We start from the raw sequence: 18,257 nt of genomic DNA, 5'->3' as shown, positions 1-18,257 counted from the left end.
ATTTAATATTTACAAAAAGATTTTAGGTTGTTTTAAATCATAGTGAAAACTTAAGTAATGAAACTTTCCATTTAGATGCTGAAGAGATAGATCCACCTTTAATTTACCTATTTGAAGATGACCACCAAGTATCAGATTCTGCTGCTCTGATCTATCAGCTCTATAGGAATGAAAAGATACAGTAAGTATTGTATAGGTGTTAAGTAGCTGTCTTTGTAAGAATCATGCAAAATCTGAAAAATGTGATACACCCCAAAAAAGGCTACATATTTTTATTTTTGTAATTAAGTTGTTTTATGGGTCTATACTATCAAATGTGTAATTATTCATTGAAATCTGCCTGATCTTAGGAGATAATCAACATTGAAAATCCAGTAGATCCTATTGTATTTGAGTGCCATTTACAGAGTTATCTCCCTTACTTTTGAAATATACACTGCATTCTATATCATTTTTTTCTCCTAAGAACTCAGGTTATATGAAAAATTGAATGTTTATTTCTGCTTACTATGGCAATTCAAACAAAATATCAAAAATAAAAATATGTAGGCTTTTAATACACAAATCACATTTTGCATGATTCATAGCTGGAGTGCTTAGTCTCCCGTTTTTGGTATGATCCTCCCAATACTCCATAAAAAATTCAACAATTTTCTGCTTACATGTCCATGTTAAAGCATCAGATTTGACCTGTGAGGAAATTTCTCCCATTTTATGTAAATTTTTGGCTTAAAACAGTAGTAAATTGCCTTAATTCTTGTCAAAGCAAATAGATCTCAAACCTGTGAATAAGATCATTAATTTGCTATCATGGTGATATGGGGAAAAATTATGCGTTATTTTTGAGACAAAGGATGTCATGGGATATTGACACAGTGTAATAAAATATGTTGAAAAAAGAAAACCTTGGCAAATTTCCATTTTCAACAAAATTTTGCCAGGGAAATTTCAGTAAGGTTAACACCTATGGCATTGACAACATATTCAACATTCACCTGAGATAATAGTCATTGAAATACCCTGCCAACAAGATTGAAAGCATTTCTGCCCTTTTTTCAGTCCCTCAAACCTTTTTACCCGTAGTTATAATTTGAGGCAGGCAAACTACAGAATTACTGCAAGAAATTAAATGAAACTTTTTACGTAGGTAGGATGTGATATGTGGTTGTGCATTTTACCAATAATTTATGTTCCACTGAATATTGTGGGAGTTGTACCACTTTGAACTTTGGAATGAGGAAGACATACAAACAAACTTTAATTCCTTCTTTTTCTTTTATTTTAGACACACTTACAAATGCACTGCTGTGGCACCTAACACTGAAAGTAAAGGGGAACTACTTGTTGGTGAGTTACTATGACAACCTTCATTTGTTTGTATATTAATCAAATGGTAGAGAACTTTTTCATAAATATGTGATTAAAGAATCAACATTTTTTTAATTAAAAATCATGTTTAGAAAATATGAGGACTAGTTTCAAAAATTGGTATTAATGTGGATTTTGTTTGCTTATCTTTAAATGTATTAAATGTAAACCTCACTCAGTGAGTGACTGGTATATTAGTATGACGGTGTTTGTCCATCTGCCCAAGTTTTGTTGCAATTGTCAAAATCCAGATTCCCAATAGATTGATTGATTTGTGGCATTCAATATCGTAAGCAGTATTGGTTGCAGTCTGATATCAACTTTGTTTTCCTTTCGACTTTCCCATTTTCAATTATATGTAAAATACAAAAAGTGAATTTTCCTCACAAAAATTTTGACTTCACTGGACAGATTGTTTTCCAATGTGGTATTTGGCTAGTTTATAGATGGGTTATACATTGTTAGTGATTTGGTTGCTCTTCAATATCAGCACTCTCTGGTTTGGGATATACTTAGTACAATAAAGCACGCAACTTCATGTTTTTTTTAATGTTTCTAGGAGAAAACAGTGTATTCTTCGTAGCCGATGAAGCCATCACTGATGCTAACTATACTCAAGTGTTGCTTGGCAACAAGGATCAACTTTCAATGACATGGCCATATGATGAGATAAGGGAGATACACAAAAGATGGTACCAGTTGAGGGACAATGCATTGGAGATTTTCCTGACCAATGGGAGAACTTGTCTGTTAGCATGTGAAAAAAAGTGGGTCAGTAAATTTAGCATTATTTGGATAAATATGGTTGTATTTTATCATGCAATTACCAGTACTTGATTTTTAAGTTATGGTATTGTTGAGCTCTTATCAAAAATATTATAAAAATGTCCTTGTATTGAGGACGTTGAAATTTATGGTTGAACTATTTCGTTGAGCTCCATGCAGCGGTAGTTGTTTGTTTCCTTTCTTATTAACTTCCTCAGACGTGGCTTAAGATTATGAACTTTTCCCTGACTTTTCAAGATTCTTGAAATTTCTTAGAGGGCTGGCTGCAGTGTGTAGAATGAATTTTGAATGTCATATGCTGTTTTGGAGCTCGCTGTTTCGTATGAAAAAAAAAATCCAACCGTTTGCTGCTGTGCTGTATATTATGCAGTGAAGCCTGTCTACAATGAACCCCTTTTGGACTGTAAATTTTTTCAGTTCAGAGAGATATTTAATTTACCCATGTTCAAAATACATTTTAGGTGATATGAAGGGACATCAAAACTGTCTGGTTTTAGACAGGTTTTCATTCTATTTAGGGTTCAGTTACAGGTTTAACTGTTTTTAATTTGTTAATCTATTTGATTTTTTTCAGGAGAGAGATGAGCTATACATTAAGTTCATGAGTTTTGAGTTATCTAACCTGATTCTAACCGAGAACATTGAAGATATACAGAAATCATGGCAGAATGGACTAATGACAAACTTTGACTATCTAACTCACCTTAACAAACTGGCTGGTCGGTCATTTAATGACCTAATGCAATACCCAGTTTTCCCATTTATACTGAAGGATTATGTTAGTGATCGGCTGAATTTACTGAATGCTGAATCGTACAGGTATTGTAATAATACTTGCTGTAACTGTGATTAGTTTATTGCCTTTCTATCGGTTTATATGCCTGATAATTATACCCCCTCCCCTACTGTTGGAGAGGGTCGATATTGTTTTACCAGTAAAATCTGTCATTCTGTCATTCCTAATCACATTTCTTTTGTAACGTTACTTTAGAAAATTTCAGTATTTTCCATTCAATTGATTGTGTTCTAAATTTAGTTTAGAAAAGTGATAAAGTTGTGAAAAGAACAGAAATAAAATCTTGAAATTATGCGCGAGATACTTATATTGTTTAATTTACCATAAAATTACTATTGGTAATTGCGGGGTACCAATTTTCATGGATTTCATGGCTAAGATTAACCACAAAATTTGATTCCCGACGAAAAGGATTGTTTATGACAGAATCCATGAACTTGTATTTTTCCCCTTAACCATGAAAATTGATACCCACAAATATAAGTATTTTCACGGTAAAACTTCCTAATATTAATAAATGTGTATCCAAGTTTCTAGTTAAAGTGATACTATGCTTTTAATAAATTAATATTGAATTAAAACTGATCTTAATAATATGGATATATTTTATGTTCCAGGAACTTGGCAAAACCAATATCTGTACAAAATGAAAGTAAAGAAATGAAGTACAAGGAAAATTACGAGGTACATACTACATGAATAAAACTCATATTTCAGAAAAGGGGATCCCAACTAATATCACTGAGATATATTTATTTATTTGTTATAATTTACTGAATGATGGAATTATTTCCTGTAAATGTAACTTTGTACTGTCTTGTGTTTATGGTAATAAATAATTGTATTAAGTGTCAGTCTTTGTAAGAGTCAGGCAGTGGGTGAAACATGGTATGAAAGAGTTTAAAAGTTTAATTTGTGTATTTGCACCACCAGAATCAAGGAAAAATGACAAGATTTTCCATATCACTTTGGTTAATTGAGTTATAATTTCATTGAAATTCACTGAAAATGAAAATTTCACAGGCAGATAACTCTGTCAAAAACCTAATTTTTTTAACATTCTATTGAAAAATTTCTGAGCAAATCCAGTCATGCAGAGATTAATTTTCTTTAGTCTTTAGTCTTTTCAAATAGAGACATCATCCTTGAGTGAAATTATATTGTCAGATAGGTGGGATTTTGACATGCATGTTTCTGATTATTCCCATTTTGCCAGATTCTTGTAGATACTTACACTTACCTGTTGAAAACTGAAACCTGTGAGGATCTTTGATTGGAAATTAAGACTATTCTATAATAAAAGAATAATTACCTAGTTTATAAGATATTTTAATGTTTTTCTTGGGTTGATTATTAAATAAATAAAATTTTGGGATTTAGATATACCTAGCGGTGATCTCCAGTTTTTTAAAATATTTTTTCTAGTATGCAGTAATTGGTAACATGTGTAGCAGGGGCAGATCCAGGATTTTAGATTAGGGGTGGGACCCACAGTTAAAATTTTGCCGAGCGCAGCGAGTAGAAAAATTTTTTTAGGTTAAATTTTTGCAATTTTCTTCTAGAGTTGGTGCAATGTAGATATCTTTTGTGGTAAAATTATTGAGAAATTAAAGTTTCAACCTAAAACCGCCTAAATCTACCCCTGACAACCCATGCTTTGCAAATTTTAGGGGGATGCACGCCTGTCACGCCCCTACCTGAATCCGCCCGTGTAGCACTGATTTGATATTTGTCTCCATGAACATGATTTTTTTACAATTCTATTTTTTACAGGCCCTTAAGTTAGAATGGGAGAGATCTATGGAAGACCAGTCAGCAGTCAGACCATACCATTATGGCAGCCATTACTCTAACAGTGGAATTGTATTACACTTCCTGGTCAGACTTCCACCCTTCACAAAAATGTTTGTTAGCTATCAAGGTAGGGGAAAGGAGTATATTTAGGATAATAACGGATGTCAGACTGTCTTTGAATATGTTCATTGAATTAGTGAAAAAAAGGCTGTTTATTTAAGTTTAAAAGCATTTAGATATTTAAGTCTACGAAAAAACAGTTAAGTCGTTCTCCAGCGAAGAATCATGCAAAATGTGATTCATGGTTGGAAAGCCTACATTAATTAGTTTATATTGTGTTTAAAATGTTTTACAAAACAAAAATTAACATGTGGTTTTTCAAATAACCCCTGTTTTGACAGAGATATAAATTATATAGAATGTACTGTACAATTCAACATAAAGGGAGATAACTCAGTAAATGATACTAAAATAGTGTAGAAACCATTTTAATTTCAGTGTGAATTATCTTCTAAGAGCAGACAGATTTGAATGCAGGATTATACATTTCATCCTGTAAAGCTACTTTATAACAATAATAAAAATGTGTATCCTTTTTTTTGGGTGTATCACATATTACAGACTTTGTGTGATTCGTAGCTGTAGTACTACTTAACTATTGTTGAGAAGTTTTGTGATACTATACAGTTTTGAACTAATTCAGCTGTTTGTCAGTTTATGAATTATTTACAGTTTAAAGAATGAATTGAAGATACTTAAACATTTTATAATTGCTTATTAAATAACACTTTTAACAAAAAAGATTAGGAAATAGTAACACTTACTGTATCTCTTTTACTGCTATTATGTGTTATCTTTCAAAAATTTGCGCATGCATCTGTCTGTCTGTTCTCTGACAGTTCCCAGTATTTTGGTTATTGCTTTTATGTGATATCCTCCAAAAAGATGCACATCCATCTCTCTGTTCCCCAACAGTTTTTAGAGGATGACTTGAGAACAAAACATTGATTTTTTTTAGTTGTTTAGTACAGTTTAAGGTTAATTTGCAACAAAATTTAAAAATTTGAGAATTTGAAATGTAGTTTTCAAGTATGGCCACTTTGAACATTTTTCCCCAATTTATCACCACAACATGGCAGGATATCACTTAGTGTTCCATTAATGCCCCTTTTTAACGAAAAATTGGGATCAATATAATGATATGATAAAACATTTTTACAGACAACAACTTTGACTTACCTGATAGAACCTTCCATAATATGGAGACCTGTTGGAGACTTGCAAGTTTTCAGTCATCTACCGACTTCAAAGAAATGATTCCAGAATTCTTTTTCCTGCCTGAATTTTTGAAAAACTTTGAAGGTAACAGCAAATGTAATTTATTAAAAAAAAATGGAGAACAAAGATTTTAACTGTAAATACAGAAATTGTTGTAATATTCCTATAAAATGCAAATTGAGAGCCACTGCAATTTTTAAGAACACATCATTTAACTTTTAGCACTACGGAAAAATTTCAATGATAACTAATGCAAACAATAATTTGTGTATTCAAAATATGAGACAAGAATGTCTACAGGGGGCATCTGTAACGAAAATTTAACTCTTGGTGATGATAAGCTGATTATTTTAATTTTGTAATAAGAATTGATACTTGTGTTAAATATGCTTTTATTTTTACAATAAGAAATCATAGTTCCATTATTATACCAGATGTGTTTACTATTTTTCATTGTTTCTATGAATTTTGACTGCAAATTACACTCTACAGATTATGAATATCTCTATAGTACCTATGTAAAAATCATACAAAGTAGGATTTTACTGATTATTTTCTTAAATAGCACTCCAGCTAAGAATCGTACAAAATGTGATTCATAGGTAAAAAACCTACATATTTTTATTTTTGATATTTTGTTTGAATGGCAATAGTGAACAGAAATTAACATTCAGCTTTTGGTATATCCCGTGTTCTTAGGAGATAAAAATTATATAGAATGTACTGTAGAGTTCAAAATTAAGGGAGATAACTCTGTAAATGACACTCAAATACAATAGAATCCATTGGATTTTTAATGTTGATTATCTCCTAAGAGCAGGCTGATTTGAATGAATAATTACACATTTCATGGTATAGACCCATAAAACAACTTAATTACAAAAATAAAAGATATGTAGCCATTCTTGGGGTGTATCACATTTTTCAGATTTTGCATGATTCTTACAAAGACTGCTACGTAAAATACTGTGAGTACATTAATTCATGGATACCAATTTTCATGGATTAGGGAAGAAAGACGTGTTCATGGATTCTTGCATTTGTGGTTTTAAGGGGTTTAGTATACACACCAAAGGAACACTTTTTGTTGGGAACCAAATTTCGTGGTTGGGCCTACCTACAAAAACCACAAAAAATTGGTACCCCACAAACAATAGTACGTTCACAGTAAGTCAAATATATGAATTGTCATCACGTCACATGAGTGGGCTGGTAAACACTTCCAGAATATTTCTATATTATTCCTATCAAATTTTCACAGGATTTGCCTTTGGTAAGAGACAGAATAACGAGGATGTCTTTGACGTAATGTTACCTCGCTGGTGTAAGGACAACCCTCGACTGTTTATGATTATAATGAGACAGGCATTAGAGTCAGACTATGTCAGATTGAACCTTCATCACTGGATAGATTTAGTGTTTGGTTATAAACAACAAGGTGATCCTGCTGTTAGGGCTATTAATGTATTCCATCCTGCTGTAAGTCATTAACATTATATTGAATACACCTTGTAGAGGTTTAAAGATTTTTTTTATGTTTAAAATTAATCTTAGAGAATTGGTATAGGTCTCAATAACTCTGAATTTATCTTATTGTGAAGAACCATCTTCATTTCAGTAATGGAAATATTTTAAATGGGGTGGAAGCAGAGATTTTTAAAAGTTGTTCAGGCTGTTAATTGTTCATATTTGCCCAAATTTTGCATGAAATTAACGAAATTTTTGAAATAAGGGGAAGTGTTCTGACATAAAAATCTGCTATTGTAGTATGTAACCTCTTCATGACGTCATAGCTGACAGTAAAATTGTTGTGCAATTTTGATATTAAGATTGTTATGTTTCCCCATTTAAATAATTCTTTCTATAAAAGTGGAGTTTAGTAGAATACTCCATTCATAGCAAAATGAGATTTACCAGTAGTATCAAAATATTAATTTGTTCCAGACCTACTTCGGTATTGATGTAGACAGTGTTCAGGACAAGCTGAAGAGAAATGCCTTGCAGGCTATGGTCAAGACATATGGACAGACACCCAAACAGCTGTTTAGGAACCCCCACCCTCAGGGAACCATGGTTAGGGAAAATACATCCAAAGTTATCTCTCAGCTAGTACAACAGTCCTACAATGTTAGTGTGGACAATGACTTTGACCATGGATTTGCTTCATATGTGGTTAGTTTCATGTCAGATGCATGTGTTTGTGTTTAAAGAGAAATATCAAACATTTTCAAAGAAGAAAAGAAAAAACTGTGGGCAATGCACGCTAAGTTGATACCCAACTCCTCCAGTTGATAATATACATCTTTTGTACAATAACCTCGAAAATCTGTAGTGTCCAAGGTTTCGATAAGGACTATCAAATTTAAATGTTTTTATATCAATCATACGTAACTGCTTATTTAATGAGTACACAGTCCTTGAAATTGACCACCAGCCTGACAGACATGGCTGGTAAAAATGCTGGTGGGCTTGCAGAATTTGGCTAAAATGCCAATGATAATTATATAAGTTTATAACAATTTTTGAGCTTGAGCTTGTTGTCAGAAATGAATATGGCAAAGACTGTGTACAGCGGAAGTTGTAGTTATGTAGACAATGTGGCATGTAGAATATGTTAGGATGTAAAATAACATAATTATAAATCAATACATGCATTTCAGAGAAAGTTAAAATTACCGTTAAATTGAGCAGTCAAAATCAATTATTTTTTTAAATATGTCATTCTTTTCTGCAGCCTTGTCCTATAGATACTGTAGATGGAATTAAATGGGGGAATTTTATTGGATCTCCCTCCAAACCTCCACCCCAAGTGGTCTGGCAAGAGAAATACTCCCAGGTAGTGGCCACACTTCTTCCACTACCAACAGGAGATGTCATTGGTGTTGGCATGGATACCTGTTGTCTCACCATGAACAGTAAAAGAAAAGGTTAGCAAGATCTAGATATACATACACACATTTCTTAGAATGATGTGTTGTCATTTTTCACATTTTACATCTTAGGTACTGAATAACAACTTTTTTTTGTGAGCAATTTATTTTCACTTTAACATGGTGAGCAAAAAAATAATGAAAACAAGTTGTCAGAATAAGTATCTTTCTTACGTAATACATTTAAACAGGGGTTTGTCAGAAAGTAAAAAGTAGCAAAACCCAATTAACATCCTGAAAAGTGCAAATAAGTATTCAAGTGTTGTTTACAGTGTCTTTAGAACATACATGTAGTGTATGTAAACAAAATAATTTGAATTCCTTATACATGTATTTTAGTTAAAAACACATGCATTTACCTTTCACAAAACCTTTTGCCCTTCAAATATACAGTGAAACCTGTGTAAACCAAAACCCTTTTAGACTGTAGAATTTGTTTGGTTTAGACAGGTGTCTGGTTTACTCAGGTTCAAAATACATTTATTAAACTGACACGACATATCCAAAAAAAGTGTCTGGTTATACAGGTTTTTATGTTATTTAGGGTTCAGTTTAGATTGGTTTCTGTGTATAACAAATGTGAAAACAATATGAGCCTTATGATCCTAATATTTATTGTGCAACATTTTTTTGTCTTTCCCTAGTGTCAACCTTGTACAATACAACAGATGTAGTGTGGGCAGCTATTGTTACATGGAAGTTCCCTGATGGTATACTGAGAATTAACAATAAACCAGACCAACCGTACCTCAATCTGATATTACACAGTCCGTATGATATGGTGACATACATAGCAGCCATAGCCGATTGTCCATACTTGTTTGTAGGATGTGAAAGTGGTTCTATCACCGTCTACCAGACTGTTTTTAATCAGGCTAAGGTATGTTATACAGGGATGGGGTTTTTTTTACGCTTTTTAGCAGATTCCCGCTATTTCAAATTTGCATTTTACTGTCTTCCAATTTTGCCAATTTACGCTTTGTTTGTTGACTTCATAAAATTTACCCTGATTATAGTGTGGTTCCATGTCAGGGGCAGTCACAGTGGTTGAAGTAAGTACTGCCCCAACAAACCACAGAATTCAACTTCATTTCTTATTCAGAAACAGTTACAGACCCCATAACCTTGGTTTGCCCTTCAGTTGTTCAGCTTATTATATAAAAATTCTATTACAAGTTGATTTAAAAGGGAGATTTTCTCCAAAATCTGTATGTAAATGACTATAGTCACATGAAAATATGGTACATGTATATGTAGGTAAAAAATACTGTTTGCTTGGTGTTTTTTTTCTACACCTGTCGCCTTGAATCATGATATTGGCTGTATATGAATTTTTACTTATAAATATGTGGATTGTTACTTATAAATGTATGTTTTTCCCATTCTAAGCTGGTGATTAAAAATGTCCATGACATTTTGACCACCAGGGGGTGATTAAATTCCTGCAAAAGTTCTGCCATTCCCATTTTACATTTTCCAACTTCATGGGAGAAATCAATTCTCCTTTAGCCTATTCTTGATTTATATTATTTCTCCACTATCTATGTTAAAATTAAGATTTTAACATGCTCGCTAAAGCTCACACTACTGAAGGAGAATATATATATATATATTTATATATATTGTAGGCAAGTGATATACAGATCAAGAGAGAAAAGAAAGTGCTGTACGGCCACACCAGGAAGGTGACACAGATAGTCATCTGTAAACCATACAGTATCTTTGTCAGTGCTAGTGAAGATAAGACATGTATTATATGGGATCTTAACAAGTAAGACACTATTCTTTTAATTTTTTTTTACTGTTCCAAATTTCCTAACTGTTTTCTTTTAATTGATGCAGGAAAGATTTCAAGGTTTTATTGATAGCCTTAAACACAGTTGGTGAACAAGAAAATAGAATAAACATCCATATACAGTTACAAAATGCACACCCATAGGACAATATATACTGAGATGAAAATATGCTACATACTTCCATATTTTTATCATACTAATAGTACCCATGATCATGCAGGTTATTTAGAATTATATTTGTGGTTGCAACCAGAAATTCCTCCAATATGTACTATTAGATTGGCATCAGATATGATTTGGAGCTTGGTATCATCAATGAAATTTACTGTTATATAATGTATACTACATCTAATGTTATGAATCTGGCAGTTTTAATAAGATATGTTGTCTCCCTTGTTATGAATCTATCAGTCTCCATGAGAAGTTCGAGACTTGTTATTTCCCTTGTTATGAATCTATCAGTCTCCATGAGAAGTTTGAGACATGTTGTCTCCCTCGTTATGCATCTATCAGTCTCCATGAGAATTTTGTGACATGTTGTCCCCCTTGTTATGAATTTGTGAGTCTCCATGAGAAGTTTGAGACATGTTGTCCCCCTTGTTATGAATCTATCAGTCTCCATGAGAAGTTCAAGACATGTTGTCTCCCTTGTTATGAATCTATCAGTCTCTGTGAGAAGTTCAAGACTTGTTGTCTTCCTTGTTAAGAATCAATCAATCTCCACAAGAAGTTATGAATGTGCAGAATTTTGTGACATGTAATGACTCTATTTCAGGTTAAGTTATGTAAGATCTATAGAGGGAAATAAACAAAGTGTAGATGTTGTGGCCATCAGTCCTACCTCTGGGGATATTGCCTTCTCCAGTAGACACGGTAAGTGGTATTTTATTCCTCATTGTTTTCATGCATGTGATTTTATAGTCAAGGAAAAGGTGTTAGATGCCATCTTTTGTATGAAATTACAAACAAGACTTATTTGAAATTAAGGCTTTAGATACTGACAGCCTTATTTGAATTGTATTTTATATATGATGACTTATATGCTCAGCTGAGATCAATTTTTTGTCTGTGAGTATATTAAGAGGTTACTGCCATGAATCTTTCAGACAAGTTGAAAATCAATGATGATTGATTAATATTGTGAGAGTTGTTTGCCTTGAAAATTTAAATTTTGTTTCAGGTGGATGACATTTGAGATGTGTCATGATTAATATTCCCTGCAGACAGTGTTTGGAGGGCATAGACCCTCAGGGGGTCCAGGTCTTGCCCCTTTCTGTTAATTTTACCTAAAGTGATGTTCCCTCAAATTCTTTTGACTTGCCAGGCGGCTTTTTTTTTTCAGCTTGATTACCCTACCCTTTTCAAAAGTGGCAGGAAAGACTAAAGATCCTCATGGTATGGCTCAAAATTGTCCTGTCAAAAGTCATGTGCTTTGGAAATGGCATATGTGTTTAGGAAGATATTGTTTGAAGTTTAAACACAAACACACAGTGAATGTTATAGGAAGTCCTGCATATTCTTATTGGTCAAACCATCAGAGAAATAACAACAAAGCTGTGCATAATCAACAATCAAATGTTCTTTAAGTACAAATAGCTACATCCTTTATAGACAAAGTTTAAAACACAAACATACATTATCATAATAGGTTTGACCAATCCATGTTTTTTTTTGTCATAGTAGGTTTGACCAATCCATGTTATTTTTGTCATAATAGGTTTGACCAATCCATGTTTTTTTTTTTGTCATAATAGGTTTGACCAATCCTTGTTTTTTTTGCCATAATAGGTTTGACCAATCCATGTTTTTTTTGTCATAATAGGTTTGACCAATCAATGATTTTTGTTTTAGGTTTGGGCAGTTGTTTACACCTCCATAGTATCAACAGTGATCTGATAGCTACCTACACATCCCAGGATCATGTGATCAATTGTCTGGCATTCTCTACAGCCCCAGAGGGTCAGTCCATCAATGTGGTGGCAGGAGGACTAGATAATGGTGTCATTAGGTAATGTCTTGAGATTATTGGTATTTTTTCTGGTTAATGCCATATTTATATCCAAAAATAAAAATTTCAATGACAGAGGCTTAAAGATTTTCAAGGTTTAGATATCTGTTGTATCTAATCATAAACTGTTTTCTTTCTCGAATTCTTGTCCAAATATCAGGGTCTGACCTTTACAGTCAAATCAAGCTGTGCCCAGAGGAATATTTTTTCAACTTGCTGTGTTCAACATTATGTTGTTCACGACTTAAATGGTATTCATGAAGCTTACTTGATCTAGTGTTTGAACCCTGTATCAAAATATGCATATTTTCAGTTATGTTGTTTTTCGACAAGTTTTGTAAAAGATATGCATGTGTGTAGGCACCACATGCTGTAGGTTTTAATCCCTCAAAAGGACAGATCTAGTTTTTTTTTTCCATTTCAGTAGCTTAGTTGTATTGTATCAACACTATTGTATCTCATTGATTGATCAAAATATTAATTTATTTTTTGATTTTTAACAATAATATTTTTTTCAGAATTTGGAGTACAATAGATTTACGTCATCTACGAGATTTACAGACAGAGAATCTCATGTTAAGGCCAGTCATAAGGTGAGACTATCTACAGTCAATACATTGTAACTTGTTACTTTGATCATTTTTTTCTTATAGTATTTATTAAGTGTAAGTCCTTGTTAGAATCAGGTAAATAGTGATTATTATGAAAAATCTTAACATGCCTGTCAAAAACCTACCAATCTAAAATTATACTTTTACTCACAGAAGTCTTTATTTGAAATGTCCACTTTTTGATCTCGGCATTACTAGGTATCCTTGTTTCATTTAAAATGTTAGATAATTTAAGTTTGAGAGTTATCTGACCTTTAAATGTTTATTTGCAGTGTTTTCCATGAAATTATAACTAATTGAACCAAATCTTGTCTTTATTTCTTGATTCTGATGATTCAAAGTTTTATTAAACTATAAAAAAGTAGTAAGTTATTTTATACCATGTTTTATCCACTGCCTGATTCTTACAGAGACTGACACTTAAAGTAACAGAATCTATTTTGAGGTTCAATAATTTTTTTTTCAATGTTGACAAGTTAGGCATGTGGACATCGACTCCTGTATTTCTCTTCAAAGCAATTGTTTCATTTTCATCAAAATATTTAAAACTTCCATACACATAGGCAACCATCAATTTATTTTGCAGGATGTATTAATTGATGAGTAACCAAATATTTTATTTGATTTCCAGTGTGACGTTCACCTGTGACTCTCAGAGACTTTACTCTACATTGTCAGATGGCACTGTTGCATTATGGGAATCACCATCAAACAACAAACACTTGTTACCACATAAGTTTGTAGCATTTTTAGGATAAAATTTGACGATTAGAATTAATAGAACAACATAAATCATACTGTGAAATCTATCATCTATTGTAGAATGGACATTTGAACTTCTTATTATTTGTAAATCTCTTTTTCATTTTTGTTGAATTTTTTTTTGTCGACCAGGCTTCTATTAATGAATGGTGTAAAATCCACTGTATTAGATACAGTCAAACCTGTCTCCTCAAATCACCTTCACTTAACAGTCATTTTAAAACCTGCCCAACTGTTTTCTCTGTATATATATTTTAACTCAAACCATCAGTCACCTCCCTAATGTAGCCAACAGTCACCTATTTTTTGGCCAAAATCGTCTTTCTGACTTCTTATATTGGCCATTTTGTAAACATTTGGTTTAGGTCACTTTGAGTATTCCCCAGAGGTGACTGCCTTATACAGGTTTGACTGTATATGAAAATTGTGTAAAAAAAAAATGACAGTAAAACTTGTCAAAACTTGATCCTATATATATAGATAATATCTGTCTAAAGGAATTACTGTAAACGTATTAATATATGCAGTTACTAATTTTTGTGGAATCTGTCTAATGTACAACAAATGATCAGTATTAAATGGTGTTCAGATCAATTTTGCGAGTGCAATAATTCATGATTTTTTTTGTCTACCCCAAAAATAACAAAAATTGATAGTCTCCCTTGAAACAGCATCTGCGAAAGTTAAACACATGATTACACGTACCTTCCTGATAAGTCCTGATGTTTCATGTTTATAAAAGTTATACTGTATCATATTTTATCCAGTGCTTTTAAAAAGCACTCTAATCTGTTTGTACTGTCTCTTATATTAGGGGTTTTCAATTGTATCAATTTAATTGCAATGAAACCAAACCCTAGATTGACCAGTAACTTGTATAAATCAGATATTTCTAAAGTCCTTTCATATCATTTTCAATACATTTTCAACCTGTGTAAACAGGACACCTGCCTTAACCAAATAAATTTCTCAGGCCATAAGGGGGGATTCAGTTTGGTTTGGACAGGTTTCACTGTGTAAAGTATAATAGTACATACAATGCTGTTATACTGTGAAAGTACAATTTTTCGTGGGGTACTAATTTTCGTGGTTTTCTTGGTTAAGCTGAACCACGAAATTTGGTTCCCAACGAAAAGTAGAATCCCTTTGAGGTGTATACTGAAAACCTCAAAACCACGAATTCAAGAATCCATGAACTTGTGTTTCATCCCTAATCCACGAAAATTGGTATCCACGAATTAAAGTACTTTGACAGAAGTTTGTGTGATGTCTGAAAAGGTTAAGCTTTATTTATCTATTTAATATTTATTGATTTTAATACCAAGCCCTTCATTCACTCATAGATCCTAGGATACCCCCTCACTCACCCATATAAAGGCCACCTTTGACTATAGGGGACCCCTGATTCACCTATGAAAAGGCCTTGATTCTAGGAGATCCCTTCATCCACCCATATAAAGGCCATCTTTTATTTGAGGAGACCCCTTCATCTCCCCATATGAAGTAAAAGGTCTCTTTTGATCTTAGGAGAACACCTCATTACCCATACAAAGACTACCTTTCCACCTTTGACCCTAGGAGACCTTCTCATGCACTTGTATAAAAGCTGTCTTAGATCATAGTACATATGTAGAAACTCTATTTTGATATCAAGGTTTTACTTGTAAATGAATGATAAAAACAATTTTCATGTTATGTTTTTAACTTGTACATTCCAACTTTTGTATGCAATATACATGTATTTGTGTTTATCTTGTATGTTAATCCATGTAAGTGTGTGTTATATTGTTTTTTTTATAAAGAAATTGAATTAAGTACCAGTCCATATAAAATTCAGACACTGCCAAATGTAAAGTAATTCATGGTGAAGAAAGAACAACGAACAAAGGATGCTTTTTCAGTCTACATATGCTATACTTTCACATAACAATAATCATTTCTTCACTCAGATCTGCACTTTTTAGAAAATTGTACATTCATCTTCCACTAAAATCAACCAAATGAAACCAAGTCAAGAAAGATAACTCTTGTAAAGTTCTAATTTCATGTACATCTATATACTAGTAAATTTTATCTCAAAAGCGCAATAACAAAATGAAAAACTAAGATTAGTTACTTGATCAGTAATTGTTTCTGAAGAAGAAATAAAACTGAATTCAATGAGATTTTGACATGCATGAATCACCTTCTGTCTGATTTTTAGAAAGACTGCTACTTAAATATTGAGCATTTTAATATTGTACATTTATTTAAAAATTTAGAATCGAGTCATTATCTATATGTTTCTTGAGCTTCAATTCTCTGTTGTTATATTGTACAAATGCCATTTGTAAATAAGTCACTTGTTTAAAATATGCATTTATTCAAATGAATTGTCAAAAACTTCAAGCAGTGCTTTCATAAATGTCTTTCATTATGTTTCCATAGATTGATATTAAATGGGAAATTTTGATATTGATATGTTGTGATATCTATAAGTGCTTTCATAAAATAATGTTCATTGAATTTTTGTACAACTTTAAAATTGTTATCAAATGTGAAATTTAATATTGTATACCAAGAAAATGTATTCTAGAATTGTTTATATTCCATCTTTCAGAAAGAAGCATATTTTATTCATCATTTTTAGATTTTAATAGCCTGTATATTTGAAGTTCATTCTTCAAAGGCTCTTTTGTAGAAATTATATTTATCCATATAAGAATCAGGCATGAAGTAATACCCTTAAATATTTTTTTTCACAGAACTGTTGAATTGATAAGAAGCTTTCAACATACTTAGAAACACTCTAGGTATCAACGTAGGTTGAGACAGTGTTGTGAAGAAAGACATTTTTGGAGTGTTTATAGAGGAAATAAAACTTTCAATTTAAGAATTTTGAAGTCATTTAAACCCATTTTCAATGGACAAAATTTTTTTCAGGATCTGTTCATAAAAATTCATAAAATTGTTGGGCCTTGGATGAACATATATTTCACTAATCAAAGGTAAATATTCTACAATTGGATCGTCTTTATTATAGAACTTGCCAGATTATTATATTGATCTATATTACAGTACAGAAAATTTATTTTTTTATCACTTTTACTCATGACAAAAATTGTAATGCCAGTACAAATGGGAGCAATCATGTGACCAATGGATGACCTTGGGCTGACATTTTCATCCCGGTGGGGGTGTTGTCTCTTTGACATATACACCATACCTATTCTTCTTATCCTTCATAGTAAATTGCTTCTCTAAATGTAGATTTGTACCAAATAATTCTGTTGGACTGTGTACATAGTATTTTCTATTAGTCCTGTGTCCGATGGGCACTGATTTTGATAACATTTTTATCCTAATTATGTCCTTGGTTTCTTTTTTTTTAAAGCTGATATTCAGTTTTTTGTTTTATTTGTTTAATTATTAATGAAGTTTGTTTGTTGATTTATTTGGCGCATTTGATGCAAGAAGTAATTATTATATTGTTATGACAGCATGGTTTTTTTTTAATAATAAAAGTGCTTAAAATAAACTGTTGTCTGTCCATGTCTGATCTTTGTCCCTGCATTACATTCTTTTGATTTCCACTATAACGTTGGTTCCCTTGATTACTCTTATACAAATTTAGTTTGAAAACATTTCTATGTCAAAAACATGTCAAAGGAAAATCTGTGTGTACTTTTCCAATTCTCTTTAACAAATATCTCTCCACTGCACCTTGAAAAATAACTTTTTACATAATCTGGATACAGGGCCAGATCCAGACACTTTGAAAAAGGGGGTGCCAACTGAGGTTTCTCAAAAAGGTGGTGATAGGACAATACTTACCAGTTTTTGTCTGTATTACACATGAAAATAAAAAAAAAAATTCCAATAAAAAGGGGGTGACACGCAACCCCCCTGCACCCCTCTAGATTCGCCACTGGAATAAATACAAATTCAAGACACCAGGAAAAACTCCTGTTTACTGGATATTGACAAATGTAAGACTACTGTACTTGGAGAAATACTGCACCTTGGCAGTTGTCTGCCCACTACACCAGGCTACACACCAGAACAAATTACTATCACTACACCTGGACAAATACAAGTTACCCAACTGTTTGGATATATATCTCAAATGTTCGAAAATATCAGTGCAGT

General features: G+C 32.3%; 1 protein-coding gene across 6 annotated transcripts in view; it reads left to right on the top strand.

The window, feature by feature from the left end:
* Positions 1-17,660, top strand: part of LOC148626118 (lysosomal-trafficking regulator-like) — a 72,416-nt gene extending 54,756 nt beyond the window's left edge. For all 6 annotated transcript variants that reach the window (XM_088569775.1, XM_088569774.1, XM_088569778.1 and 3 more), the window contains 16 exons: positions 76-181; positions 1,286-1,347; positions 1,928-2,139; positions 2,729-2,973; positions 3,568-3,634; positions 4,724-4,871; positions 5,966-6,106; positions 7,284-7,501; positions 7,967-8,194; positions 8,757-8,949; positions 9,597-9,832; positions 10,581-10,723; positions 11,524-11,621; positions 12,600-12,756; positions 13,275-13,349; positions 13,999-17,660. In XM_088569775.1, coding sequence (XP_088425901.1) covers positions 76-181; positions 1,286-1,347; positions 1,928-2,139; positions 2,729-2,973; positions 3,568-3,634; positions 4,724-4,871; positions 5,966-6,106; positions 7,284-7,501; positions 7,967-8,194; positions 8,757-8,949; positions 9,597-9,832; positions 10,581-10,723; positions 11,524-11,621; positions 12,600-12,756; positions 13,275-13,349; positions 13,999-14,125 — 2,456 coding nt within the window. In that variant the 3' untranslated portion in view covers positions 14,126-17,660. The remainder of the gene's footprint in view (positions 1-75; positions 182-1,285; positions 1,348-1,927; positions 2,140-2,728; positions 2,974-3,567; positions 3,635-4,723; positions 4,872-5,965; positions 6,107-7,283; positions 7,502-7,966; positions 8,195-8,756; positions 8,950-9,596; positions 9,833-10,580; positions 10,724-11,523; positions 11,622-12,599; positions 12,757-13,274; positions 13,350-13,998) is intronic.
* Positions 17,661-18,257: the final 597 nt, after the last annotated feature.

Source organism: Perna viridis, chromosome 2 (genome assembly GCF_037379345.1).
Source record: "Perna viridis isolate PV_CMFRI_1.1 ecotype Kerala chromosome 2, ASM3737934v1, whole genome shotgun sequence".
NCBI lineage: Eukaryota > Metazoa > Mollusca > Bivalvia > Mytilida > Mytilidae > Perna > Perna viridis.
The sequence above is the reverse complement of the archived record's forward strand: the minus strand, read 5'-3'. Positions and strand labels throughout refer to the sequence as shown.